Source organism: Vicia villosa, linkage group LG1, assembly GCF_029867415.1.
Source record: "Vicia villosa cultivar HV-30 ecotype Madison, WI linkage group LG1, Vvil1.0, whole genome shotgun sequence".
Classification (NCBI taxonomy): domain Eukaryota; kingdom Viridiplantae; phylum Streptophyta; class Magnoliopsida; order Fabales; family Fabaceae; genus Vicia; species Vicia villosa.
This window is the reverse complement of record NC_081180.1, coordinates 246575587-246587842: the sequence shown is the minus strand read 5'-3', so window position 1 is coordinate 246587842 and position 12256 is coordinate 246575587. Positions and strand designations below refer to the sequence as shown.

Here is a 12256-nt window from a genome sequence, read left to right as displayed (position 1 = left end):
GTTAGTACTAGTTTGTGAATCATTTTAAAACTCTCTTCTACCCTTATTTGATTATAGTGAAGCTATTTTCTTTGTTCTGGACGACTAATGACTTTTACTCATCATGGAGTTTTCCATGTTAAAATATCGGTGTTCTTTTGTGCATTTTATTTGTTCGATTTAGCGTCTTATATTTGTTATTGACCCTCAAGATCCCTACAAGTGTGATAAATTTTATATCTGTTGCATATTGGTCTGTTATTGTGTATATTTTATATCACTGTAATGTCTAGTAATTATAGAATCATGTACACTTATAATGAACCCTCGTTTTGGACCAAAATTCAAGATCTTCCTTAATCCAAAACGAGGGTTCACTGTAAGTGTACATGATTCCATAATTACTAGACATTATAGCGAAGTCTTCAATTTCAAACTTAGAACTTCTTGTCTTCTTGGTTCTTCGCTTACCTTCAGTCTCGGTGTTCTTCGATTTTCATGCTTCCCCTTCAAATTTCACTATCTATTTGACAAAATCCCTAACCTTACTATATCTTAACTTGTTTAATTTATTTAATATTAAATTATAATATTTATTTAAATATAATTATTTTTTAATAAAAAATGACATGTCAAATTCGTTAATTCAACTAGAATATGTCATCAATTAATCCTCACATATTTAAAAATATTTCACATCAACATTTTTTTACTGGATTAGGGACCAAAACTAGAAGACCAAATTTCTTAAGTAGGAATATAACATAATGTCAAAAGTTAAAACGGTAACTTAAATTATATAACACTATCAGAATTGATATTTTGACACTTAAAGTGACATCAACACCTTATATCCATACGGTTTTGTTTTATTACATATAAAAAATATTATTTTTCTCCTTTAATACAAATTATTTTAACATTTCATTGTGTATTACGGTGTTGATACAATGTTCATTTTAGAGGTGTACAACTACAAATAGTATCCCTCAAAAATCATTTAAAGAAAAACAAACGAATCTTAATCACTATTTTCACATTAGAGTTGACCCAATCCGCGCGCCATATATAGTCGTTTCGTTTCCACTCTCCTTCCCGCCCAAACCAAACCACTGTCACTGAAAATCTTCCACCGGAACGAACGAACAAACCAGCATGAACACCACCGATCCAGAATACTGGAAGAAACTGATGGTCAATTACCTCTACCGCGACGATTCCGTCAATCAACTCCGCTCCATCGCTTCTTCTCCCGATTCACATCTCCATTTCCCTCTCTACATCTAGTAACGTTTCCTCTTTTTCATTCCTTATTTTACTTCTATATTAACCCTAACCCTAACTATTTTTTTCTATCTATTCTTCAGTTTCGCAGAGTTAATGGATTATGATCCTCGCATCGCTCATCTAATCTTCTCACAATCCAACACCTATCTTCAACTATTCGACGATGCTGCACTTATGGCTCATGTATGATGCATCTCTTTCTCCTTTTCATATAGTCTCTCACTCTTCAATTTATCAAAAATAAATAATTGAGTTGAACTAGATAAATAGCTGCTAGTAATAAGATTGACTTGTATTTGTGTTTTGGTTGATGATAGAGAATTGTGTTAGAAGAAATGGCTGCTGATGAAAAGAACAATGTGGTTGAGAAAAAATTCATTCATGTTCGGATTAATGTCGGTGGTTCTCCACTTGAATGTCCTGGTTTGTTTCTGCTCACCACTTGTTTGTTAAAATTCCTCGTTAAGGATTTTTCGAGTCGAATTCTTACTGATGATGATTTGATTTGATTAGAGACTTTTCCGAGCATAGGGCGTGTACGGGTGCAGCACCGAGGGATTCTACTCACTGTTAAAGGGATAGTAATCAGGTCTGGAGCAATCAAGATGCATGAAGGGGAGAGGAAGTACATGTGCCACAAATGCAAAAACAGGTGCTTGTGAAAACCGGAGGCTGTATGCTTATAAAGTTGTATTATTTGGTACTACAATAAGGGCTGTAATTAAATGCATAGTCGTATTTTATCTGTTTATATAGTATATATAAATCTGGTTTCCTTATGTACAGGTCACAATTTAGTGAAGTTATATTTTTTACGGCCTTGTGTCTACCATGATACATTTGTTGATTACCAGCTAACAAAGCATTTGTGCAGCTTCACAGTTCATCCTGAGGTGGAAGCTCGAAACGCTATATCATTACCTTCAATGTGCCCATTTCAGGTATGTTTTGCATCTTTAGTTTGGAATCCCGTGTTTTCTCAATTCAGGTATCCTTGAGCATTTGTTCGCATTACGTTACCTAAAAAATCATGATTGCGATCATCATATATTAAAATGTAATCTTAGGCTATTTGTTATGTAAGAAATTGCTTGCATGCTATTGTGAAGTTTCTTGCTATAAATTGAGGAGTTTGTAGCTCAATCTATCTAAATGGTTTGGGAAGCTTAAAATTTGATTTTTGGACTTCTATCGTTTGAATATTTATCTTCTCATTTTTATGTAATAAGATTTACATTACTAGTATAGTTCTGTTAAGAAATGTGGTTGGACCTAACTCAACCCTACAAAACCGGCTTGTAGGGTGAGGTTGCCCTCACATATTTATTCACCCAACCGTCCGGGAACCTAAGCAATGTGGGACTTCAAACAAACTCTAACAACACAAATACCAACTTCAACACCCACCCTCACGCCTAGCGTGGGCCTGGGTCAAATACCCACATTGCAGTCCTTAACCCGGCTCTGATACCATGTTAAGAAATGTGGTTGGGCCTAACTCAACCCTACAAAACCGGCTTGTAGGGTGAGGATTGCCCCCACTTATAAGGACATGTTCAGGCCATATATTGTCCGATGTGGAACTCTTAACAAGTTCAATTGGTAAACAGTCCTGTTTCATTTGGTTATGTTTGTTGTTTTTAATGGCAGAAGCCGAAGCCCTGTGGTGGTTCAAAATTCCAGTATGTAGAGAATACTATTGTGTGTCATGATTATCAGGAGATAAAAGTCCAAGAAAGTACACAAGTTCTAGGTGTTGGAGCGATTCCTCGTTCAATTCTCGTCATCTTGAAGGATGACCTTGTTGATGTTGTTAAAGCTGGAGGTATTATTCCCTCAAATTTTAATCTTACTATGCTATCTAACTTTGGCTCATTCAACGTACTGGGCTGAAAATATTTAGTTCATTCACAGGTCTCTCTGTTTCATGTTTGAATGCATGTATCTGTAATTGATAACAAATGAATATAGTTTCAAGATATAATTCATGGTAAACCTTATGTGCAAGGTCATTTAACTTAGGCATATAGCAAAAGAAGTTATTTGGGTCACAATAGTGAAAGGAAGGCCTACTAGAATCCCTCTGAAAAGAAGCACTTAAATGAGTATCACAAGCTAAAGTGTGATTTTTCCAGAAGTAGTTTACTGAAAGTTTGATGGTCTATCACAAGCTAAAGCCGGAGTGCTGCAAGAGAATAATGATAAATGATTTTGGGCATTTATGGAAAAACAGAAAAATAAGTATTGATGGAGTTTTCTTCTGAAATAAGATTATAAGTGATGATGGTATATTCTTTTGTTAATGGCTATGTAAGGAAACAGTAACTGATTAGTCATATTATAGAGGATATCTATTATTTTTGTTTCTTCTAAAATAATTAAATTAAGAAATTTATGTAGATGAAATGATTAAATTATGCATGAACACATTGAGCAATATATATCTAATAGAGATTGTCTGGTGGGTTGTGGAATACAAGCTGAGTTTGTAACAGGTTTTTGAAGTTAGCTCAACCCTGTAGGATTGCAATCTATTGTTTCTGTGTATATATGTTGCCCAAGGTGTAAGGGGCTTGATGAATTCTTAAATGCAATAGTTGTTGGAAGTTGATTATGAAGGACTTTAATTCTTCTTTTCTTGCAGATGATGTGATTGTCACCGGTCTCTTAACAGCAAAATGGTCTCCAGAGTTGAAGGATGTGCGTTGTGACCTTGATCCCGTATTAATAGCCAACAATGTAAGGTGAGAATACAATAGTTATAATAATATGAGCATCCTGGTATTTGACATTTTGGTGCTCTTCATGGAAAAGTTTGTCAAGTGAGATATATTTGTAATGTATAGTTGTTTATACACGTTCTAAATTATTCTCCTATTAATAGTCAACAATCTAAGGTGAAATAAACTTCTCTCGTTGTGTTTGTCTCTGAAGTAAATATAAGAAAATAAAGCTTCCTGATATTAGAAATTTTTGTGCTCTTTACGAAAAACTTTGTTGCGTGAAAAAATATCTATTTATGCATGTTCTTACTTAATTTTCTTCAACTCCTCATAGTTAATAAACCTAGCAGTGATGCCTAAGGTTGAATTACCTACCTTTTCTGGTAATATTTCATCATTCTCATTTTGAGCTACTCATTTCTTAGTAAGAATCCTTTGTAGCTTGGATTATCATACCTTTCCCATATTAGGTGCTACCTTAATATGAATCCCACTTTCAACATTGTTTTTTAAGCATTCACTTTCCTGCTCAGAATGATTGCCTAATTACTTTTCCATTACTATAGTCCTCTGATGTCCAGGACGTTAAGATAAAAACCATTCAAGCACCTCACCTAATATTGTTTCTCTATAGATCAGTTCACGCTTCCTTCATTATTCTTGATTAAATTATATTGTTAAAGTCGATCTAGGACCACTTAAAGATAGATACTATAACCATTATATTTGAAACTATCCCACTATAACCCTAAGAAACAATTATATTGTTTTAAGATAGATACTAAATTATACTGAGATAGTTTTCATATATTGCCTCCTTCAACCTGTTGCAAACTTGCAATGTATGGAAATTATCCCATTATATTTAGTATCTATATTAAAACAATTAAGGATATGTGATGAGGACCACTTCAAGCATACCATTCATTCAATTCATTCATGCTTCCCCACTCTCTAAAGTTTCTTTTTACCTTCCTCTAACAAAATCCTTTCTTTCTCTTGGCCAGTGTCCAATATGTCACTCTCTTCGATTCCGTTTGTGAAATTGTATCTACTTGTAAACATTCCTTTCATGATTTCATCTTTGCTTGCCTGTAACTATTTTAAAATTTCCCCTTATTTCTCCTAGTGTAAACTGTAAACCTTTGCAACAACTAATTTCTCCTAGTTTTACATGTTATATGTTTTAATGATTTAGATGAAGCACAGATTGAGTGCTTTCAGGAACTTACCCTTTAAATTAGTAATTTACTATGATTTAATGGAAGGAAAGCAAAAAAACTGATAGAGTTCATTCTCTTACATATTTTCTTATTGATGTCAGGAGAATCAATGAATTGAAGTCAGAAATTGATATTTCTGATGTCATGGTTATGAAATTCGAGCAGTTCTGGAATCAATTCAAAGATGAACCTTTAAAAGGTTGTATTCCGACTACGCGATAACACGTATTTGATATTGTTGTATCATTCAAATTCATATTTTTGAACCTTTAGGTTTTGTTTGGGAATTTGGAGAGGAAGGAAGGGTAAGACTTTGAAAAAAGGGAAGGATTGAGAAAAAAGAATAGAGGGATTTAGTTGGGGAGTGTTTTGAATTTTGAGGGATTTATTTTTATTCAAAAATCAAAATTCCTCTAAATTGGGAGAACTAAAAAAATTGCATTGGAGGGTTTTGGAAGGCTAGACAAATTGTTCAATTATAATTTCTGTTTTTATAGTATTCTAAGAATTAAAAATATGTTAATGATAAGTACTATTTTATCATTCTATACAATTTTTTTCAAAGCCCTCCCTCCCTTTCCCCTCAAAATCCCAAACAATGCCTTAGTGTGTACCTCTCCCAATATTTCTTAATTTATTTTATCCTTGAGAAACTGGACTGTACAACTCAGTATAATCTATCATCTAAAATTTTTGGACCAACTCAGCCACACCCATCGCAGGTCAAATTTGGTTTACGACTGTTGTAGTTTTCTGGGTGGTTTTGATTTGTAAATTATGTTTTGTGAGATAAATCCTCAAAGCCTTTTTTTTATCCAGGAAGGAATGCTATTCTACGAGGAATCTGCCCACAGATATTTGGTCTTTTTACTGTCAAGCTAGCAGGTAAATACATTTACCCAAGATTATGGCTATTTACATATTCACCTTAAAATTTATTGCCCTTTGACATTTGATAGTTTCTATTTGGATGCTCTGGTCACATTCCTACTGTTTCTCTCAATGATTTCCTTTGTCATATTTCTACTTGTTGTATGAGGTGGCCTAGAAAGAAATGAAGAAATAATAATCTGAATAATATTGGTAGAATTTTTCTGTACTTAGGTGCTATGTACTATTTATAGACTTCTCCCAATTATGGAAAGACAACTATAGTTCAAGAATATACAACTATTTTATCCCAAGATAAAGTTTTTTTACATTATTTTACAACATTGGATTGCTTGATGTATAATCTTTTGAAACATAAAACACAAAAATGTAATACAATCATGCAAATTAAATAATTTATAGGACTCGTTTTTTGTAAATTTACTAATAAAAATAGTAATTAAACCGTAAAACGAGCTGTTCAAATATTATCAAACTTTTAACTAATCCAGGTACTTGAAAATGATAATCCTAAGGGTGAAGACATGGTCTCTTTGGAGCCCTTGAATAATAAAAAGAACCTTCTAAAAATTGTAGAAACTAATATATGACCTTAATAGGACTTAGATTGGGAAAAGTTGGGAAAATAGATTATAAATGTGAAATGAAAACCTTCATTTATTTAGATTAAAAATTTTCAATGACATGAACTGACTATAATTGATTAGGCTTTATAGATAAGAATATTGTTGGGTTTTCATGGATCCAAACCCAAAATTTTCTCAGGCTGATCCAAAGTATTAGGAAAGGTATTAGAGTGGTAGGAACTAGTCGAAAAAGGAAATTGTTCAATTGGTGGGAGCTAATTACAGGAGAGGAAAAAGGGAAAGGTATGCCGACGCATGTTTGGTTTCAAAAAACATTTTCTAATTTCATTGTTTTCAGTTATAAATTTTAATTGTTTAAATGCTATATTTCCTTCACTTTGTTTTTGGTTCTTAAAGTTGTCTACAGAAAGCAATGAAAACAAGAAAAAGTTGTTTTCACTTTTTCTACAAATTTTTTAAAATAAGTATCGAAAATAGAAAACTTTTTCCAACGCCCAACAAACTAAATCTTTTGGAATAAGGGTGCAGTAGGGCTAGTTTACGCCGGGTGTCATCTTTTCTGTCTAGGCTTATGCCTTGAGTAAGAGTTTCCTCTCTCTGTAATCAAACTTCAGTTTATAGAAGAAGTCAATTTCCATCTACAGGATAGGAATCACTCCAGTAAAATATGGGAGGATTTGTAATTCACAAACTAAGAATTATTCATTTGCTTTTGTAAATCAGTATAGCAGTTTTTTGTTCTTTAACTGAAGTTTCCCTTTTGAGTAAACACTTATCTTGCCTCTAAAAAAACATTTCATGTCTTGTGTTTTCTTGCTCAGTTGCACTAACACTGATCGGAGGTGTGCAACACGTCGATGCTTCCGGAACACGGGTAAGGGGGGAGTCCCACTTACTCTTGGTCGGTGATCCTGGTATGCAATCAATTTCAATTATTATTTCTACTTTCCCCGTCATTAATACTTACTATTATTACTTAAATTTTTTAACCTGTATTATCATTTAGTGCTTGATGAATACTACACTACATCTAGTACACCCCTGAAAGTGGCATAAAATAGACACACAAAAAAGAGGACTTCTACCATTCTAATGGCGTTGGAAAAAAAGTGTACATTTAACTCACTTATTGTCTCTGTCTATTTGTTATAGGCACTGGAAAATCACAGTTTCTTAAATTTGCTGCAAAGTTGAGCAACCGATCTGTTATTACAACTGGGTTGGGAAGCACAAGTGCAGGATTGACTGTTACTGCCGTGAAAGATGGAGGTAATTTTGCTACAGCCTTATTTTACACCGCCGCAGTTTCTTTTTCCATCACATAAAGTGGCAACCTAGTAGTACCACAAAGCTCCTGCAATGGAGGGCCAGGGAAGAGTTGGACTTGTTTTGGATCTCTTATAGGCAGTCCTACCTTTGCATGAGGTTTTGAATTTGTGACCTTCTGGTCATGCTGAAGCAACACCAATTATTTCGTCATAGCTCCCCTTTCTTACAAGTAACCACACAAATTATTGATAGAAAAATTCAATATTCATTGATCTGCACCTCGTAGTTGGTTATACTAAGTGCTACACCAATTTATGGAATCTTTAGGTGAGTGGATGTTGGAAGCCGGGGCCCTTGTCTTGGCAGATGGAGGATTGTGTTGCATAGATGAATTTGATAGGTAAGCTCGGGTATAATTGGTTTGGTTTTGACTTTTTTTGTCTGGAACTTTAGTCCTTGATTTAAATGCAATGTGTGGCCGAGTAATACCCAATTGTGAAGCTGGAAAACAAAATAAAAAATATATTTATGGTTGGAGCTTGGAGGTTTAGATTGAATATTGCATGCATGACATATTGTGTTGGTAAGAATTATAAAACTTATTTTGTTTTCGTTTTTGTTCATTATATTTAAAGATTAGATGATTATCTTTTCAAAGTGATGATATCATTTAAGTAGTGCCTTAACTAATAATTATTTTCCTCTTTATTGCTTATGACTATGAGTGACACAATATAGCTCAGCGTCTGTCATAGGAAAGCATTCTCCGTTTTAAGAACAGCTAAAGTTTAAATACTAACTACACCAAATTCTTTTGCATTTGGAACTTCAAATAACTCAACGAGATATACATTTAATTAGTTCTATAGTTTTAAATACCTCAAAACTTCCATACGTTTTAGTGAGGTTGTTTTCCTTAGACTTGTGAAAGTACAGACTTAATGTAAATTCTGCCAGAACAGTTTATGATTCTTTAACATGCTGGTACTGGGTGTAAAATTAAGAGTTCATTTGACAGTATGAGGGAGCATGACAGAGCAACAATACATGAAGCCATGGAGCAGCAGACAATAAGTGTTGCCAAGGTATACTACTTTAATCAATTGTATAAAATATGAATGAACTTCATCTTTGTTCAAAAGAGAAGTCGTCTTGTGCTGGTAGGTTTGTGGTAAAAAAGTTTAGCTACTGATTAACTCTTGTTCTAACCAGGCTGGTCTTGTAACAACCCTCAGCACCAAAACAACAGTATTTGGCGCCACAAATCCTAAGGGACATTATGATCCTGACCAACGTATCACTTTAGTCAATATATTTTAGTTTAATATTTGTCAAAATGATGTTGAGTTACAGTCTCTATTATTCTTGATGTATACTTTGAGGTGCATATAATTCCACCCCCTTGCTGTTTGGTTGTGAATTTCCAAACCATGATATATAATAAACCATTGCTGGTTGCTGCTAAATGTCTGAAGTAGTTTATTGTACTTTGCTTTGATTGATAACTTGTCTGACTTAACACAAGGTAGCTCTGTCCGTCAATACAACCCTCTCTGGTCCTTTGTTAAGCAGGTTTGATATAGTCCTGGTGCTTTTGGATACAAAGAATCCTGAATGGGATAAAGTAGTTTCATCTCATATTCTTTCTGAGGTAATCTGGATCCCTGTACATTGCATTCAGCTTTCTATGATTAAGATTATAATACTTGTGTGAAAACTAATATCCAGGCAGAACCAGATAAAACACCCAATGATGAAGATCTAGCAAATATCTGGCCTCTTTCTACTCTTAAGAGGTAAAGTATGGGGTTAATGGTCTGTTAGCAAGTAAATCTTTTTTTTTCTTTTCAAAAAGATATTTGAACCCGTCTTTCATTGGTATTACACTGCATTATAGATGCCTTTCGAAACTTGGTCATGGTTAAGCTCTGTCAGCAAATTAGGGATCTAGAATTTTGATTTCTGTTCTATCTAACTTGATTTTGTGCTCCATTGCTCCATGATTAAGTTGGCTTTTTGAACCTGCTCATAATTTTACAATAACTTGTAGCCTCCCAATCTCTTTTTCCCAACTTTGAATATCATATAGTGGATGCTTTGATTTATTGATGGTTGATACACTCTAATCTAACTTCCTTTGTATATCTTTTTTTCCCTTTTGGTATGCAGATTCCTAATAACTTTAAAATAAAAAAAAATATTAAATACGATTAACCATTGTGGAGTATGGACAAGTAACAAAAATATAGCGATCTTAAGTTTTGCAAAATCATGTCTATTGAGTACATTTGATCCAATAGAATGCTCTAAAATTTGATTGATCTGAACTTATCCAAATTTCTTGATTTTAGTATTGATGACTATGTAAGATGTTTGTGATTACTTATAGTAGTGAAAAGAACCTTGCAGGTATGTACACTATTTAAAAGAAAACTTCAGACCAGTCCTTACGAGAGAGGCCGAATCAGTTATATCCAGCTATTATCAACTTCAAAGGAGATCTGCAACTGATAATGCGGGTTTGATCTAAAAATTGTCCTTTTATTAATTGAGTCCAACACTTATTCATGTCATTATATTTAGTTTCAAATTTGCAATGTAGCTAGAACAACTGTCCGCATGCTTGAAAGTTTGATTCGCCTAGCTCAAGGTACGTGACTACCACTGAAACTTCTCTGTCCAACTCCCCGGTCAACTTCCCTATCTTCTTATGTGCTATTACTCCTTAAATGTCACAGCTCATGCAAGGCTGATGTTCAGAAACGAGGTGACTCGGCTAGATGCCATCACAGCTATTTTATGCATAGAATCTTCCATGACCACCTCAGCTATTGTGGATTGCATTGGGAACGCTCTGCATTCCAATTTCAAGGACAATCCTGATCAGGAATGTATCCTTGCTGTCTTTCTTTGCATAATGTAGTTTTACATGATTTTTTCTTCAATAACTGATATCTTTTTAAGACTGCGGGGCCGGAGTATAGATCAATTGATGGCATTAGTGCTTCTAGGTCTCCTATCTCTAACTATTAAACTATGTTTTACTCAGTCCGTCAACTTTGGCGCTTTTATAAGTTTTTGACACCCATGTGGCCATGTTTAAATCCTTCAACACATAACTACAGTTTTTTGTACTATGAAGGCTATCTCAGTTTTCTCTCTAATAATTATATTAATTAATCATATCTTATTTTGTACAAGTAACCATTCATCTAACTTAGATTTTTATATTTATGAGTGACATTAAATTAAATTGCTTAATGCTTAATGATATTTTTGTCCATACACAACACTGCAGGTGTTACAAATTTTCTTTTAAACTTGGGTTGTGCTTTACAATTGCAGACTAAAACATAAAAATACACCCATTTCATTTTACTACTTGGATTGTATATTTGGTGTCATTTTTTCACAGAAATTTATTTCACTCTAATCATAGGGAATCTATCTCCAGTGGAGAAGGAGAGGGAGTAGAAATGAGTCTTAGGGATAATCAATGCATGTGAACGACCATACATTTTGTACTTAGCTAGCATGGGCACTTGTTAAGACATAATTTTGATTTGCTTCAATTAAGTACTTCTTTAATACACAATACAACAGATGCAAAGCAAGAAAGGTTGATCCTAGAAAAACTGGGATGCAAAGACGACTTTTCTGATATGAATATCATTGAAGACTGAAGTCAAAGAAAGGAAAACAAAATTGAAGATCGGGTCAATGAAATCGTTGACGTGATTTTTTATCTGTAGATACCTTTTTTGTTATATCTTTCTATTTCTTGTGTAATTTAAGGTGATTGAGGTCAAGTACTCCCAGAGATGTATATTGATAGAATGATTGTCTATTTAACCAAAAGTGATTCTGTGTTCACGAATCATCAGCTTGTGGTAAATTATCTATTTCCTTCCTTCTCAATTTGTCGTCATATTCATGCGTTTTTTGTTTAGTTTCTAATGACAATATTATTATTGGTTTATTGTTTGGTGCATGTTTGGAATCATGCCGTGTTTGTAAAAATTACAGTATCTCACCGATATTTTACAAAAGTAACTAGGAACCCAAAGACAGTTAAATGGTTTTTTTGGGTACATCGGGTAAAAACAAAAGAGAAAAAACGAGAAAAAAATAAGAGTCGGGGGTTTCATGAGGAGTTTTTCAAGAGGAAGTCATTCATTCTATTAAGGGGATGATCATCATTTGTTGCTTTAAGCTAGGCTAGAAAAGTAGCGCTTGCATTCCCTTCCCTAAAAGAGTGCTAAATATTCACCACTTAATCTGCACTAAAGAGATCTTG

The 12256-nt window shown here is 33.8% G+C and overlaps 1 protein-coding gene across 1 annotated transcript; it reads left to right on the top strand.

Annotated features, from left to right (window-relative positions):
• Window positions 1–932: 932 nt before the first annotated feature.
• LOC131645082 (probable DNA helicase MCM9) lies at window positions 933–12212 on the top strand. The gene is made up of 20 exons (XM_058915738.1): window positions 933–1265; window positions 1347–1449; window positions 1584–1689; window positions 1780–1918; window positions 2141–2207; window positions 2917–3091; window positions 3911–4010; window positions 5314–5411; window positions 6032–6097; window positions 7512–7604; window positions 7843–7959; window positions 8287–8359; window positions 8978–9044; window positions 9172–9253; window positions 9489–9610; window positions 9688–9755; window positions 10369–10478; window positions 10562–10609; window positions 10698–10850; window positions 11563–12212. Exons 1-20 carry the CDS (start codon window positions 1135–1137, stop codon window positions 11640–11642), a joined length of 1998 nt encoding a protein of 665 aa, XP_058771721.1. The 5' UTR covers window positions 933–1134; the 3' UTR covers window positions 11643–12212.
• Window positions 12213–12256: the final 44 nt, after the last annotated feature.